This window comes from Sycon ciliatum, unplaced genomic scaffold (genome assembly GCF_964019385.1).
Source record: "Sycon ciliatum unplaced genomic scaffold, ocSycCili1.1 SCAFFOLD_1195, whole genome shotgun sequence".
NCBI lineage: Eukaryota > Metazoa > Porifera > Calcarea > Leucosolenida > Sycettidae > Sycon > Sycon ciliatum.
The window spans coordinates 8,380-25,419 of record NW_027044880.1 but is presented as its reverse complement, the minus strand read 5'-3'; the positions used below and the strand labels follow the sequence as shown (position 1 = coordinate 25,419).

Below are 17,040 nucleotides of genomic sequence, written 5' to 3'. Positions count from 1 at the left end.
GTATATCAGTTTTTTATGCTATGAAGAGTGTAAAAAATGAACAAAATCCATGCATTATGACGTATGTGTATGAAATGAACCAGTTACCCCTATAACAATATTACCCTTATAACAATATTTCTTGGTCTGACGCAAATATCGTTATAAGGGTAGGTCGACTGTATTTTAAACAATCGTCGAGGAGACGGTAAGACAGTAAACAAGTAACAAGAAGTGCAGAATATGTGTATCATGCCAGCACAACAACTCCTGCTTGGAAGCAGCAGCCCGGCTTCCCCGCACAGCTTACTGATCAAACATGTCCTTGCCCTCTGTTGTGATGCTGGTGAGAAAGAGAGGCTTCAGGATAGTGCCGGGGTTGGATGCGGCAACATCTATGCTTGCCATCCGCATGAATGCATGCATTTGGCCAAAGCCGAGTGGATCGGACAGCAGGTGATACCCCTGGAAAAGAGCACATAAGGATATGAAGGAAGGGATCAAGAAGGGCATGAAAGTGGCAGCAGTAGATTACGGAAAGAGGCAGAAATTCACCATTGGGTCTCACAAGCAGCTCCTTGCCTAGTCTTCAGCACACCAGGAAATGAGTGAAGTAAGTTATTATGCTAGAACGCCTGGTTTCATGCAAAGGCAATCAAAACCCAACAATAGCAACATTGTACAAGTCCTGAGTACATTTCTATAAATAACTACTAGTATGACCAAAGACCAAGGTATAGTCCTTCAGAAATCCCCCTGGGCTACGTTGCTTGTACTTGGCTACTGGCACTTGTTCTGGTGTCTGCATACAAAACAAATTCTAGTTACCAAGAGGGAAGTATGGTTCATAAACTACTATAGAGAATACCCTGAAATGCGATCGTGCGTGATTCACCCACCCCACCCTTTCCCCTTTGCAAGTCCTGAACTGAGCATTTCTCCGTCAGCAAAGGGCAATTTTCATGGGCATGGTGGGTGTAGGGAAGTCTTGCTGGATTAGCTACCTTCAGTAATTGGGAGGACTCCAAACAGGCATCAGCCAGTCGATGATACGAAGAAACAAACTGCAGCCAGAAGAGCAAAACCGTGAATATCATCAGAGTTAGCAACAGTCATCCATGAAACGATTTTATCCTCCACTAAAATACCTCTTCGAAGTGACAATACTGCTACTAGTTGCTCTAGAACAAGTATGAGCAAGAGTTTTACCGTATAACTACACAATAAAGTCCTCCGGTCAGGGTCATAACAGTGAAAGTTCAATTCAGAATTGTGAAGAACTGTAGCTCGTCTTACGTGCAGAACATCGCAATAAGCTGACGCCACCGCCTTCTTCAGCTCAGCTGGGTCGGAGGAATCGCCGCCCACTGCTTTTACTGCAACCTTCTTTTGCTGGGGAATGAGCGAGGTGACGAACAGCGGATTCTCCATCAGAGGGTTCTGGAAGAGCTGCACGAGCACAAATTACATAGGAGAGAAAGAGGGAGGGGGTTTGAAGTAGAAACGGCTAAGGTGCTACTGCAGTGACCAGCCTAGTGTACAGTGGACAGGCTGGTAAGGTGATGGTGGACAGTGGAGCTGGTACAGTGGCTAGACATGAGGCCACCTCTGGTGAGTGGTGATGTTGGAGCAGCTCATGGGCCGGTGTGCAGATGCCGTCAATAACACGAAGTCAAGACGCAATCCACACATATACACCCACCAGCAACAGTTCATTGACTACCAATCACACTGCTGCAGGAACACGTTTGATGAAACTGCATAAACAATGGTGCTGACTTCCACAAAGTAGGTATGAAAGACCATGCTGCAGTACTATCTGGTGTACTAACCGCCTGTCGGACCTCAGAACTGTACGCCTGGATGAGACTGTTCGATTCACCCAGCTTACGTACAGCCAGCTGCATATGGTATGGGTAGCAAGAAAGGAAAACATAAAACAACAGCTGACGTTCTGAAAGTACAGTAAAACCTGTCAATGCGACCACTCGGGTAGGGCGACCACCTGTCTTAAAAGATCACTGAAGCCAGGACCAAGGGATGCTTTTCGCAGTCAAATGACCCTGCACGAGGAGACCACCTGGTAACAGAGACCACCTGGTAACAGAGACCACCTAGTAAAAGAGACCACCTGGTAACAGAGACCACGTTTTGAAGGTCCCTTGGACGGTCGTCTTAGACAGGTTTCACTGTAATGACCATGCGTGTAATAAAAGTGTACTTCTTTTCACAACTGCCTGTTGTCTGCACCCGTACCTATCCTCATACACTACAGACACAGTGGTACTTGTGGTCAATGGTATTGCACAAAGCCGAATACATGCTTGCTATTCTGTTTGAACAAAATGCAAAAAGGCCGGAGTTTGTCGCCGGTCACAAACTGACACAGTAGAATACCTCATGTCCCACAAACTAATTAAGGCATAGGTACAGAGAGCTCTTCAAAGAACTAGATGGTAAAGCGATGGTTGCAGCAACTCAGCTCATTGCAACCCAAAAACAGCACACCATAGACCAACCTTGGTAGGAACACCGGAAAAAATCATATCAGTATCAAGCCCGACAGCACATCGGTTCACACATCGTGACACGTACAACAGCAGGCACAACGGCGGAGGAATGTCTTTACCTGGAAAGTGGCATGACAGCTACGCAAGACATTGTGAGTGCCGACTTTGCCCATCTGGAAAAACGTCCACTGATACCGGAAACAGGAGCACAGAAGAAGACGGACACAGAGTGTTATTCCTCCAAAACAAAATATTAGACACATTTGGCCGAGGCAATAATCTGTCCACTCGCACAAGCCTAAGCAAGTGCACTTCAAAACAAACCCATCCAGAAGGGAGACTTGGACAATTTGTCTTACATTTGCCGCATGTCTGAGGGCAGCAGGAAGACGACTGGCAACGCACAACGATGGGTGGAACTCCAACAAGAACACTTGGCCCAGTGCACTGGCAGCAGGTGAGAGGAAGAGAGAGAAAGAATTAGTTTACACAAAAAATAACTGAACTCAAACTTACTAAGAGTAGCTAAAGAGCCATGCCTGATTAGGCACAATTGCCATCAAAATTTGTTCACGGAGTGTAACTGTATAATATCTCTACTGTGAGACTACATTCATGGTTAGCAGCGATATCCTAAAATGCTCCTCACTAGTGTGAGAGCAAGCCCCCAGTTGTAGAGGGTCAGTGCTCTTTGGACAGTGGGATATCCTTGTCAGCTTGTCTATATCTAACCCAAGCAGAGCACACACCTACATACACCACCTACCTGCTAGTGCTAAGCGAGATTGGACACTTGGACAATGTCGGTAAAGGCACACCAACCATGTCTGCAAGAACACATTGACGCAAAATAGAAATACTCGCAGAGATTGTTTAAAAGTAGACTTGCAGCTTACATACATGTAGGCTTGAGCATCTTCTATGCCAGTACATCTACAATAAAGCACCGCAATGTCATTCGTATCTTGTAATGTAGCCTGTTTCAAAATTGTAAAGCCTGATTTTCAACATGGACGATAGGCGCCACAAGCTTAATTTTTAGTTCACATTCATGGAAATACCTGATCAGAATACAAGCATACACCCAACAACAACCTGAACAGGAATATACCATGCTTTCATACGCAATTTCAGATGCATAACTGTCCTACCAAAGATTCAACTCAATTGGTTGTTGGTGTGAGGATGAATATCACCATCAACTTTCTAGGTAAACCTGAGTGTACAGTGGAGATTGGATATAAGGACACTCCTTCGGGAGAGAACAAAATGTCACTATATTCGATCTGTCACTAAACCCGATCTTCACAAAGGACGTACTAAACGACTTGGGCAACAGAATTGTGTCGTTAAACTCAATCTGTCGTTATATGCAAGGTAGATATATCCAATATCCACTGTTCTGCTATTTGCCAGTACACGTGTGGTATCTGCACTTGCAAGTCATCATGTATTGACTTTCCACACAGCGCATGCTTGCTGTGACTTTTCTTGTATTGTTGTTCTTCTGTTGACTGCTTTGTTCTTCTTCCGAAATCCTTTGAAAGCATATCAAACTTCCTTGTTCCGTGTTCTGACTGTGTATTGTATAAACTATACTAACATGGTTATCACATGAGACAGACTGATACAGTGTGCTGCTCGGAACTCACTGGGTGATGATCCCGACGGGAATAATCCGGTGAAGAACATCCGCTGAGCAGAAATCTGAAACACACAGGGCACGGTGACAAGACGCTGTTTTGTCTGCACGACAATGCAGAGCCAGTTATGGCCATGTCCTGATCCACCATCAGGAAAGAGTATTATGAACATTTTGACCATACAACTCTCCTTACAAACCACATATTTTCTGGATTATTGACGAAAGTATCACCAATGAAAGTGATGTGTGTAAGCGCTGGTATCCATAGGAAGGGGTCTACTCCAAGCCAAGCTAACTCCCACAATGTCACTGAATACAAGGCCAAACTTCAAATCCACCACAACGTAAACACAACAACAAGAAAAGTGTATTCATACTGACAAAGACTGAAGGAACACGCTTGATAGCAATGCTTCCAAGAAATTTTCCCTTCTTCCCTTCACCAGCAGTGATTGTAAAGGGATGGTGGGAGCCTATGCACTGTCATCTCAGTTGTGGCCCAGCACATCACATGTACATACCTGTGACGTCAGCAAAGTGTGTGCTATCTCTCTGTGCAGTTCCAGGCACTCAATCTCGGTCTTGTAGCAGCGCAGGAACCAGTTGGCCTCCAGAACATGCCTGGGTTGCTGGTAGATAATGTCTACGATGACCTGTAAGGTAAAGATGAGGAGAGAGGGGAACAGAGAGCGAGGCACATTGAGAACGGAGCTCACCCGCCGGGATTACATGGCAATGTTCACACAATGCATGGACAATCTCGCCACAAAGTAGCGGCATCTGTCATGCTTCAATGGCAGTCGTTCCACAACAGTTCTCAGTCGTTCTACAACAGTTCAATAGGAAATGGTGCTTGTCAAACGAATCCAATTGAGTCAGACTGAAACTGTGAAAGGTGAATACGGCACGCACAGTTAGCAGACACTCGGAGGAGTAGCACGATTAACTAACCTGTGCCAGCCGTTCTTTCTCCTGTTGATCATATACATTGTGATACGCCTCCAGATAGCAGTCCAGCAACTGTGCATGTGGCATGACCAGGGACAACAAGACACAGCATACAGTCTGGAAATAGAAGTCTGCCAAAGAATCTCAACTGATGATGTAATCATAACCTCTGATGATGTAATCACATAACCTCTGATGATGTAATCGCAACCTCTGACGATGTAATCACATAACATCTGATGATGTAATCAGTGCTAATCACATAACCTCGCAGCCCGAAAGCCTTAGACGACTGTCTAGTCACATAACCCCTATAGAACATGCCACGCCACTCAACGTACCGCATGCTTGCGCTCCATGAATCTGACGTGACAGTTCCACAGGTCCAGCAGAACAGCAAAGCGATCCACAGCCTGTCCGCTGAGTGATGCCATATCAGATTCCTCCGGCTAGGCAAACACAAGAAAGATCAGAATATATCGTTGTCTGATGATTGGTTCAGCCATGAAACTCTAAGTCATAACGGAATTTGCCAAGGTTTTCATGGTGTGCCTTTGTGAAAAATCAGAATAGGCAGCAGGTCAGCAGTAGAGCTCACACACCCAGGCTACAATTACACACCACACATGGAACCCATCGATAACCAAAGATTTGAGAATTGCGTGCAAGCAGCTTGTAAATGAGTAGAAACAATGGATCATGCATGTACATTGTGTGTGATGAACATATAAGCTGAAGATCGGCCACAGGGCACACAATACAAGCCTGTTACACCATCATTGAGCATGAAAATCCTAGTAAGCCGCGTCCTGTGCAACCTTAAAATAACCATAATGCATGGCGAAAACAAAACTCACCAGGAATGCGAATCGTCTCGCATCGTCGGCAGTCGCAGCCGCACTGGAGTGGTGCTTTACTAGGTAGTAACTACCTACCAAGACCAAGTAGTCTTCTAGTTTTCTGCATACCAAACACCACCAGGGAGAGGTTTACTGAATATGGACTGCGAATGCATAGCACAAATACAAGACGATCAACTTCCTCACAAACCATGAAAGCAGTTTTGCCGTTTTTAGTCATTTGCTCCACGCAGCATCTGGCTGCATCCTCCGACAACCTTTTAAATCCAAGGTATTCTGAACGGGGCATCTGGAGCGCAATGCAGTGCCGTTGTCCACGCAGTCTGTGTTTTCGGTGCAGCAGGCTGGGTTCATGCATGCAGTCGAGTGTTGGCATACATGTACAGTGACCTAGGTGAATGTGTCTTAGCATACAGTAATAACATGGGTGAATGTGTCTTAGCATACAGTAATAACATGGGTGAATGTGTCTTAGCATACAGTAATAACATGGGTGAATGTGTCTTAGCATACATGTACAATACCATAGGTGAATGTGTCTTAGCATACATGTACGTGAATGTGTCAATACTTGAGGATAGGGTAACATTTGTGAATGGATCTTAGGGAACGTCGCAAAAGTTTTTTAGTCATCCCTGAAGCGAACATCACTCATGCCTGCGATTTTTGTCGTCCAGCATAGCAAGCTGCGTTCTTTTCAAAGGGGGAGGGGTCCGAGTACGAAACGAACGATGTTCAAAAAAACGTTTTGCGACGACCCCTTAGCGTATATGTAGGTGAATGTATCTTACTTGAGGTCGTCGACGGCAACGTCATACACGACATGGTACTTCCACTGGTCCTTGACCTGCACACGTCCACCTTCCACAACATGCCGGTCATCATGGTTTGATACCTGTAACAACAGCAGCAGCAGCAACAACAACAACAACAACAACAACAACAACAACAACAACAACAACAACAACAACAACAACAACAACAACAACAACAACAACAACAACAACAACAACAGCAACAGCAACAGCAGCAACAGCAACAGCAGCAGCAACAACAGCAACAGTAACAGCAACAGCAACAGCAGCAGCAGCAGCAACAGCAGCAGCAGCAACAGCAACAGCAGCAGCAGCAGCAGCAGCAGCAGCAGCAACAGCAGCAGCAGTAGCAGCAGCAGCAGCAGCAGCAGCAGCAGCAGCAGCAACAGCAACAGCAGCAGCAGCAACAGCAACAGCAGCAGCAACACATCAGGTTCAGTAACAAACAGCAGCAAAGTGATTTGCACTGGGTCAGTATCACAGGCTGTATTGCTAACCCCTTACAAAAATTACTCAATGCCACGAGCCGCAGAGCCAGGACACAAGTTAGCAATGGAATTAGGCTGAATTTAGGCTGATACTTGGAATTTCATGGTTATCCACCAATGCTTAGACAAGAAACAAACAGGGTCCGTCACATGTTGATACACAAAGTGTCTTCATGGATAAGGGGAAAGCCGTCCGTCACATGTTGATACACAGAGTTGCTTCATGGAGAAGGGGTAAGCCGGGCACATACACATACCTCTTGGATCTCCATGAATTCCTGGGCGCTAATCTGATAGTCTGATGGTTTCTCAAACACATACGCCTGGCTGCAGAAACAGAGCACAAACAACAATCGACGCTGTATAGGTTGTTGGATTTGTAACAGGCTGTTCACGGCACAATGATGCATTGGTAACAATGACATCATGCCTTTTTCTCGGTGGCTCCAAATTCTTGTCTCACTGTCTGCCATTCCGAGTAAAGTTGTAATAGACCTGGTCACCAGTCCAGCCACAGCAGCAATGTGTAAAGTTACATTTGACCGGCCCAGTTACAGCAGCACTGGACAGCTAGTGCACATACTGAGCTTTCCGACGATTTCCAGCAACAATGCACATTGTTGCGAGTGGACAAATAGAATGACTTGCTAAATGGCAGCTTGTACTCGGATAGTGAGCCAATTACACTCATAGATATTATAAGAAGAAGGACTCCAGTAGCTCGTAACTTTATTAGTTCCTAACTCGTAACATTTTTTTCCTTTCCAAGTTTCGGTGTATGCCTTTCGTGAGGTAGAATCCAGTAAGAAGAGTACAGTCCACAGAAACCCTCTCCCTCCCCCATCTCCATCCCTCCCTCACTTACGTTGTGCCCGCTTTCCCTGGCTGTTTGCCCTTAGCCAGGCCTGTCAGGCCGATAACCAGGCTGCGTTCCACAGAGCGAAAGTAGTTGAAAATGCTCAACGCCTGCAGGCGACACAAGGGAGAAAACAATAAACAAGGCAATCACCGCTCATATCTTTTCACTGGAATGTCGTTGTAAACATCATCCAATCCTAGGTCACACAGGTGTAGTCCAAGGATGCTGGGTCCAACGGGCACCAACACACCAGGGCACAACTAGGACCATGCATTTACGGCACGAGTGGTTTAGTCAGGAAAACTAATACTTTGGGAAAGTGTCAATAATGACCATACAGAACATCCGTACCAGAAACAAGGGATGATGTCCAGTGAAAGGGACTACGCCCAATGCCATGCCCTCCCAAGATCGCTACGCAGTGATGCAGGGGCCAGTGACTTTACATACGTGATACTGTGCGATGGTATCACATCAGTTGGAATTTCCGTGGCCTTACCAGCAGTAACTGTTCCAAAGGCTCAGAAGTGCAAAATCACACGTATGTTCTCACTCTCTCTTCCTTTCCCTGTCTATCAATCTATATTGTATGTATCTCTACCTCACCCATGCATTCACACTCACATGCGCAAACACAACCTGGCTTACCGTACGGCGCAAGTCGCGGATGCGCAGGTGTCGCAGCATGGTGAAGGCCGTGAAGCTGTCCAGGAGCTCCTCCGACTGCTGCTGATGTGAGCCAAACAGCGATTCCTGTTGCTCAGCCAACACTCTGCTAGCACTGTTGAAGTCAAACGAACTGGTCTGTATCTGTAAAAAAAGAGGAAAAGAAAGAAAGAAAAGAAGGTAGCTCAGTTCTGTTTCCTGTGAGTACATAGTCACACACAACCCACAGCTTAGAACTTCAGCTCTGGTTGATGTCGTGTGGAAGTATGCTAGTAACCAAACCATGGTGAGCACCTGCACTGAAATGGGGACGTCTCTACATTGCACAGTCTTACTGTCCTGTCAAATGTGCCACAGAATGCATCAGAATGATAAATTCCAATTTGTTGAAGTTGCATTGTCAACAGTGTGTACTAGCCTTTGCAAACGGATCCACTCCTTCCGCACCATGATCCACTTGCTTTGCGTCGTCTGGCAGATTCCGAGGTCGACCACTGCCAGCACGACTCTTGCCGCCATTAATTCGAAACGAGGGACTACAGTACGCACAAACAAACATAGCATACACGACAGCAGCAGGACCTGACAAAGTTCAACCATCGACAGCAGTAAATAGTAGGGAGAACAGATGATAACTTATAGCAACTCTTTTGAATGTGCTGCATGAGCAAGTTCTATCTGCCTTTATGCAGCACATCTTGGTCAGCTAGCTATTCCTCTTATTTGTGAAGGACACAGTGTGCGGTACAGTAGATGATAATAGCCGGCTATCCAACCTCTTCTGACACCCAAAAACACCATGTATGTGAAGACGTGTTCTCCCTTGCGAAATATACACAATCATGCTCATATCACATGTGCACGCGAGACAAGAGACAGCTTGGGGAATGTCGTCACACGGAAAGCAACATCATTCTTCAAACAGGGGATGTCCCCTGGGCACGGATCGGATACAGGTCGTCCCCCGTTAATAAGAGTCCGGTTAGTACATAAACCCCGTAAGTACATAAGAAATCTCAAGTCCCGGACAAAACGTGGTCATTTCCATACAAATTTTGTCGGTTAGTACATAATTCGTTAGTACATAACATTTCTCCATACCCCCATGCTACCTACCTCAGTAGTACATAATTTGTTGGTCCTTTGGCCTTCCAGTGGAGGCACATCGTGTTCTAGTTTCTACTTGTGGACGCAATTAGCTCAGAAATCAGAGCGCACATGACAAACCGACAAAGCTCTGCTTTTTTCCGAGTGACTGTATGGGCACGGCTAGGCATGTGTCATGTGAACTGTAGAATCTTCGCCGACTGTGACCATTATAACATAACTTTTTATGTTATATCGAGGGAATCAAGAATATCTCCCTCCCTAGTCATGGTAGCAAGAAACACTCAGAAAAGTTGAAAAAAGTGAAAAATGCGGGTACACAAGCAAGTTATGTACACTTTCGTTTAGTACATAAACCCTGTTAATACATAACATTTGTCAAGTCCCAGAGATTATGTATTAACGAGGGACGACCTGTAGTTGGACGGCCAGTACTCGGTACATTCAGGGGGTACTGACAGACAGTTGATATCAGACGCAGTTTCATGTTGATCCTGTGTGTCATGGCTGAGGCATACCGATAACCTCCACAGCCACAATATTGTGCGGATCTCCTCCACTCGCACTTGCAGCGTAGCGGAGACATGGACTTAACAATCAAGCACTGGATTTCACATGCACCTCTTAATTCCTATTGGCTAAACACTAAACACTGGGCAGAGAGAACTAAACATGCACTAGACTTCCAAACTCTTAGTCTCTTTGGGCTAAAATCTGTATAGGGTTAAGTGAACTCACTCAAACGGATCAACGCCTTTCAAGATCTGCTCCCACATCTGCGTTAGAGCCGGAACGTGGTCATCTCGTTTTGTGCTACGGTACTGAGTGGTTGACGGTCTGGATAGAGAGGAGAGTGGCGGTGGCTTGCGACTCGTGGCAACGTGACGTTTCAGAGAGTAAATGACCTTTTCAGCGTGATGCAGCTGACAAGCATCCATTGACAGCCGTAGTAACTGGTAAAGAGTGACAGATGGCACAAGACATGACACAGTCGTCTTGCTATCAAAACCTCCCTGTTCCATTCTTTCCAATGTTTTCTTCTCTTATTTGTTTGTACCTTTGCCATAGTTGGGTATCGCCCTCATCTCTGAGGTTGCTCCCCACAGTATTATTAGCACTGCTTGCATAATTATGAAGTGAATGGGATTTCAGTCTGTGACCAATTTGTGGTGTGTCTGATCTGCTCACCTCCCACCGCTTACGAGCTGCATCTGCACTTTGATCCAAGAGGGTGGTGGCGTTCCTACGGATGCGGAAAACGGGCCGAGTCTCACGCGAATTTTTTTGTTTTGTTTTGCATACTAGTAGTTATGCTTTGAGACTGCGTGGAGTAAGTAAATAAAAAAAACCCTGCTAGCAGCTTGGAGGTTGCAAGTGCATCAATGACACATTTTCTACACAGGCTGGCTATGAAGTTTGAGGGAGTTGTGGACAAACTCTTTGACTAGAGCGCTGCAAAGCTCTGAAGTGACAAGGCACACACATGACTGGTAGAGATTATACAGGCATTGCCAGGGGCGGATCCAGGGGGGGGTTCGGGGGGTTCGAACGACCCCCCTGATTTTTTCCGACCATAGTTCGGGTGTGACCACGAACCCATGCCTGTGCGACGTGCTCGCCTCATGCTATGGCCTGCAGGCCAGAGCGGTCCGCTAGCTATGCAGCTTGGTAGATCTATGACTTTATCACTCCCTTAGCATTGACTCACATAGATTTTTGCCATACCTAAGCAGTCAAATATTCCTGCATATTTCACTCCTTAGGGCTATATTGACCGCTTACACTGACCGCTTATATTTGACTCCTTTTTAGCGATTGAACACATGCTTTGGTCAGTCGTGATAAATCTAATATTGACTTCGTACTTGGTCAGCATAGGAAATAAAAGACCTCGTAAAAGACCTCGGCTTCGCCTCGGTCTTTTACTCGGCTTTTATTTCCTATATTGACCTCGTACTCAGTCAATATTAGATACATAATATTATTATTATGACAATATAGTCATTGAACATTGTTGTCTTGTGCGTAGCTGTAGATAATACAGCGGAGACTAAAGTAGATCTGCACTGAATATAGATCTACAGCTACGCGTTCGCTTCGGAGAAAGAGGTGCATGCATTTGTTGAGCTGCTGCGGAAACTTCGAAAGTAAGTATTAGTTTCAAAAACTAGATCCTGAATAGTGGCTGTGCAGTGCTGTAATTGTCGTCACGGCTCGTGCTTTTTGAGGTGTTTTAGAGTTCGTCGAAGCGTCGAAAAGAGGCAGGATCAAGACCAGCTGCCATTGAATTTTGGTGACACTCCAAAGACAAGTGTAGCCACTAGTTTCGAAGGTAAAACAAAGAGCGAAACTTTGAAAATCACCTTCAAGTTCAACGTCCTATCATCCAATAATCAAAATTTCTCCGAACTGGGACAATTATGACTGAGACACGAAAGATGCAGGAAGCCTGCCTTATGGAACCTACTGTACAGTGGAGTCACCATCGGGCGGCTCGGAGTACAAAATTATGGACAATCATTACATACAAGCTACTGGAATCGGAAAGTACCAATTAGCTATTCTGCAGTAAAGAAATTTGAAAATTTCTTCCTTGTGCTGCGTGTCTTCAATAATGTTTTAGCTGCAGACTGTTGAAAACAGGGGTACTGAAGTTGCATTGTGATACTAGCTGGCATGTTCAAGTACCGGTATTATTTGGTGCTGTACCCATAACGCGAACGTGTGAACTATTACTTGTTATACAATCATGTACATGTGTATGTCATGGTAATCATGCAGTTTAGGGTCCCAAATTATTTCGCACTTTCCCAGTACAGTGTTCAGTGTACTGTCACACGCTTTTTCAGTGTACTTTCACATGCTTTCCGACCCTTGAACCTTGAACAACCAAGATCAACAACACAGTCAGTATCATGAATTTTTATTTTCATGAAAACCGAGGACAGATCAGACTGGGTACTGCTGGTGAACACTGCGGAGCAGGGAGCCGAACGTGTTGTCTTCCGCGCGAACTCTCTGTCTCCACACGAATTCGCAGAGGTACGTCGGGAACAACTCTCGTGATGTGCCGAAGTTGCGCTTCAGCTGGGGCTTGGCCCGCATCCACATGTTTTCCACGTTGTTGGTGTGGATCGTTCGGTCGTCCGGATCAACAAAGTTGTCCTCGTGGACAACGACATCGTGCTGGGGTAATCATGCAGTTGTTCCCGACGTACCTCTGCGAGTTCGTGTGGAGACAGAGAGTTCGCGCGGAAGACAACACGTTCGGCTCCCTGCTCCGCAGTGTTCACCAGCAGTACCCAGTCTGATCTGTCCTCGGTTTTCATGAAAATAAAGTTCACGATACTGACTGTGTTGTTGATCTTGGTTGTTCAAGGTTCAAGGGTCGGAAAGCATGTGAAAGTACACTGAAAAAGCCTGTGACAGTACACTGAACACTGGGAAAAGGCATGTGACAGTACACTGAACACTGGGAAAGTGCGAAATAATTTGGGACCCTAAACGTTAAACTGCATGATTACCTATGTCATCATTTCGTCATTATGGGTAGGGTGGGAAAATATTGAACCCCCTTAGAAAAATCCTGGATCCGCTCCTGATTGCATGCATGCACCTCCCCCCCCCCTCCCTACACACACACACACACACACACACATGCACACACACGAGCGCATGCACGTGCACATACACACGCACACACACACACACACACACACACACACACACACACACACACATGCACACACACGAGCGCATGCACGTGCACATACACACCGCACACACACACACACATGCACACACACGAGCGCATGCACGTGCACATACACACGCACACACACACACACACACACACACACACACACACACACACATGCACACACACGAGCGCATGCACGTGCACATACACACGCACACACACACACACACCGGCGTGAGGCAGAGCCAGAAAAGGTACCTCATCAATTTTGGTATTGTTCCTTAGTTGGCTGACGACTTCTTCCTGAACAGGATCGACATACGGCCTGTGAGCAGACACAAACACACACACACACACACACACACAGAGCTAACATGAGAAGATCAGACCCACCACCAAACTGGTCAAACACCGAAAAAGGTACAAATGAAATTTTACAGTCATACTCACGCCAGCTTGCTTTCGTCTTGCCAGTTTGCCTCTTTCAACCAGACCCTGTTGCAGGAGGTGCGTGGCGTCTTGCCAGCATCCGCCGGCTTCTTGTCTTCCTGCAAACACAACACAGTCACGGAGACATTGACGAGGTGTGGGTGGGTAGGAGGCCAGGAGCGGTGCGCACCACACACGACAGTGTGCCTACATCATGCGTCCTAGTCTCGGGCAAGTAGTAGTCACGACTTCCTATCAAGCTGCAAATCTGGCGAATGCGATTTTGCCGAGACGTCAGAATTAATAAAAACGAATTTGATACTATTGCAGCACGCATGGGAAAGAGCGGGTTTTCGCTAAACTATTTCTTATGAATGAAGCTGTAGGAAGCCTCGCCACTGCTTCTTACCAAGTGTTCTGGAAATAGATAAACCTTGAACGTCATCTGCTTGCCCTGGCGCTCCATGGTCGTCTTAAACTTGTCGGAGACAAGCTTGAACATCTCCAGCTGATCAGACTTCTTCTCGTAGTTCCAGGACTAAGAAGTAAGACAACACAGAAAAGATGAATCTTCAACAACATTGACACAAAGTGCGCTGCCCGCATCACCTGAGGAAAGTGACTCATTCACAGTGACTCTGCGAAGGACACACAGACTGAGTTACTTGGTTTCTACCGCACAACCAGAGGAATCGTTATCAGAGAGGAGAAAACCTGACTCACACATTCAGAGGTGAGATAACTTTGTTCAGAAGTTCTATCAGTAGAATCATAGATATCAAACAAACACACCAGTAGTACGTGCGTATTAACGATACACAGAGGTAAGCACTACGCAAGGGATACGGACTACCCAAGGGATTAGAACTCACAGACTGAAGGCCGTATGTGGTCAGCAGTCTTGCCAGCACGGCGCGGTACGCACGTTCACAGTGCACATGCGGAGTGACATCGCCGTAGTCGTTGTACTCCTCCAGCGGACTGGAGAGACAGTACGGCTTGTCGCCAACCTCCGCAATTGACTCCTGTTGAATTGTTTCGGACTTTGGCCGCTGCAGAACTTTCGAAAGGAGTGGTAGGGGAAGCTTTGGCTTGGACGTGGAATTGGCAACATCAGTGAGATTAGGCACTGTGGCTCGGCGTTTCTGGAAAGCGATCTTCCACTGTACATTGGCACGTGGTGCCATCTGGGTACACAGACAGACAGCAATGGCACAACACTGGTATCAACATTATGAATACACACAGCTATGCATGTGAGCTACCTGCAGGTGACTAGGTACATACAGTGGTCTGTAGGGGTACTCTCCGCTAACGATAGCCTAGAAGTGATTATGTTGGCAACTTTGGTCAAGCGCAAGTGACAGTTGAAAGGAGCAGGGGAAACTTAGCACTATGCTACCACACCTCTCAGTGGTCATATAGGGTGCCTGGCAAACACACATACACACACGCACACACACACACACGCGCGCGCGCACACACACACACACACACACACACACACACACACACACACACACACATACGTACCGCTCTCAGCTTGGTAAGTTCATTGCGAGCGTCAGCCTCATTCTCCCAGGCGCTGACATCCATTACTGGCAAGAGTTGGTGGAGCACATGAAGGTTGCTATGCGGTAGCCATTTCAGTTGCTGAACACAAACAATTACCCCAACACAAGTATGAGAGTACATGTACATGTAAAATCAAACGTAAGCACAAAAATTTACACCATTTCTCTGTACTGCATTGATGAACCTACAATGGACCAACCATACTGTATCTAGATTGCGTACTAATAAGACGGTCCTACCATCTCTACTCACAGCTAGGAAGGCAGAGGGGTCTCTCCAGCTCTGCTCCGTCAAGACCAGGTGCCGCAGGTAGATGTTGACATCTTCGTCCTTGACCAGGCCCAGCCGTACAGGCTTACCAGCAAGGCAGGCATCGTGTGCACTAGCCAGGCGCTCTGCTCTCTGCACGCAGTCGTCATACTCCGTCATCACCATACTGCAGCAGAACGTGATCGAAGCACGCATACTCAAAGACCAGTGGAAAACGCAATGGAAGTGTGAGTGCTATGTCTTGCATTACGTCATGCTCATCCACGTATATACTAAAGTGAAAACTCGTTCAGAAGAACACTCAGGATAAAAGAAACTATCGCTATAGAAGAACTAGTACTCGTAACTCAATTGGGCAAAGAACTGTGTATTCATTGGGTATATAGTTTGGATAAGAAGAACTCCCGATATTGCGAACAAGTACCCTTGGTACGTTGGTGTTCGTCCTAAAGAGGTTTGACTGTATAGTACTTATAATATCATGACTCTGTGATGGGTATGTGTAATATCATGACTCTGTGATTTGTAGTCTTTTCTCTCATGTGCACATGCTTGTGAAATGGTCACGGCCGTTTCCTCGCGTAATGTCCGAGCGCGAGTGTCCGTCGGAATGTGAATGCGGGCAGGACAGTGAGCGTGCAATCAATGCCAGGGAACAGCCAAGAAAGATGTTGACTACCAAATGTTTGTTGTGCAGAGAGACTAACCTAACATTAGCACGACAACACCAGGATTAAACATGCCTTGCCTGTGCAACCACCATTCCGCCATGCTAGTAAATTGAGTACTCTATGCAATACATACACATTGACCCGTCAATTTCTTTCCACATATTGTGCAGAACGCTGAAAATACCCATCCGCACTTGCAGAACATGCATGCTATCCAATTCTCTAAACCGTGACACAGTAGAAGTGTGTACTGCATCAATATCTTCCGAATACCACGCAACAGTGTCCATAAATTATGAAATGGGAAAGGCTGAAAAGAGGCTAATTCACATCTCAGGTTGCAAGTGGTTTCGAATGGAGAAGACGAGCAACTACATTACGCTGACAAACCTAAGGTGTTGTTTGTAACGCTCGTAGAGTGCTGTAGTGCCCAGGCTGTTCACGTTCTGCTGCTTAGACCAGCGCTGCATGTACATCAGCCGAAGACGAACCAGCGACGCGATGCGGTCCACGAAAAA

General features: G+C 46.2%; 1 protein-coding gene across 1 annotated transcript in view; it reads right to left on the bottom strand.

Annotated features, from left to right (window-relative positions):
• LOC135830698 (uncharacterized) overlaps positions 1 to 17,040 on the bottom strand; it is a gene marked incomplete at its 5' end in the record, with an annotated part of 27,032 nt that extends 9,992 nt beyond the window's left edge. The window contains 25 exon segments of the mRNA XM_065342926.1: positions 290 to 444; positions 984 to 1,043; positions 1,276 to 1,428; positions 1,812 to 1,880; positions 2,609 to 2,677; positions 2,849 to 2,936; positions 3,256 to 3,316; positions 4,142 to 4,196; positions 4,656 to 4,787; positions 5,086 to 5,154; positions 5,424 to 5,531; positions 5,940 to 6,042; positions 6,734 to 6,837; positions 7,503 to 7,572; positions 8,111 to 8,211; positions 8,753 to 8,914; positions 9,189 to 9,306; positions 10,616 to 10,830; positions 13,836 to 13,902; positions 14,028 to 14,125; positions 14,416 to 14,544; positions 14,879 to 15,193; positions 15,540 to 15,659; positions 15,834 to 16,017; positions 16,913 to 17,040. Coding sequence (XP_065198998.1) covers positions 290 to 444; positions 984 to 1,043; positions 1,276 to 1,428; positions 1,812 to 1,880; positions 2,609 to 2,677; positions 2,849 to 2,936; positions 3,256 to 3,316; positions 4,142 to 4,196; positions 4,656 to 4,787; positions 5,086 to 5,154; positions 5,424 to 5,531; positions 5,940 to 6,042; positions 6,734 to 6,837; positions 7,503 to 7,572; positions 8,111 to 8,211; positions 8,753 to 8,914; positions 9,189 to 9,306; positions 10,616 to 10,830; positions 13,836 to 13,902; positions 14,028 to 14,125; positions 14,416 to 14,544; positions 14,879 to 15,193; positions 15,540 to 15,659; positions 15,834 to 16,017; positions 16,913 to 17,040 — 2,933 coding nt within the window.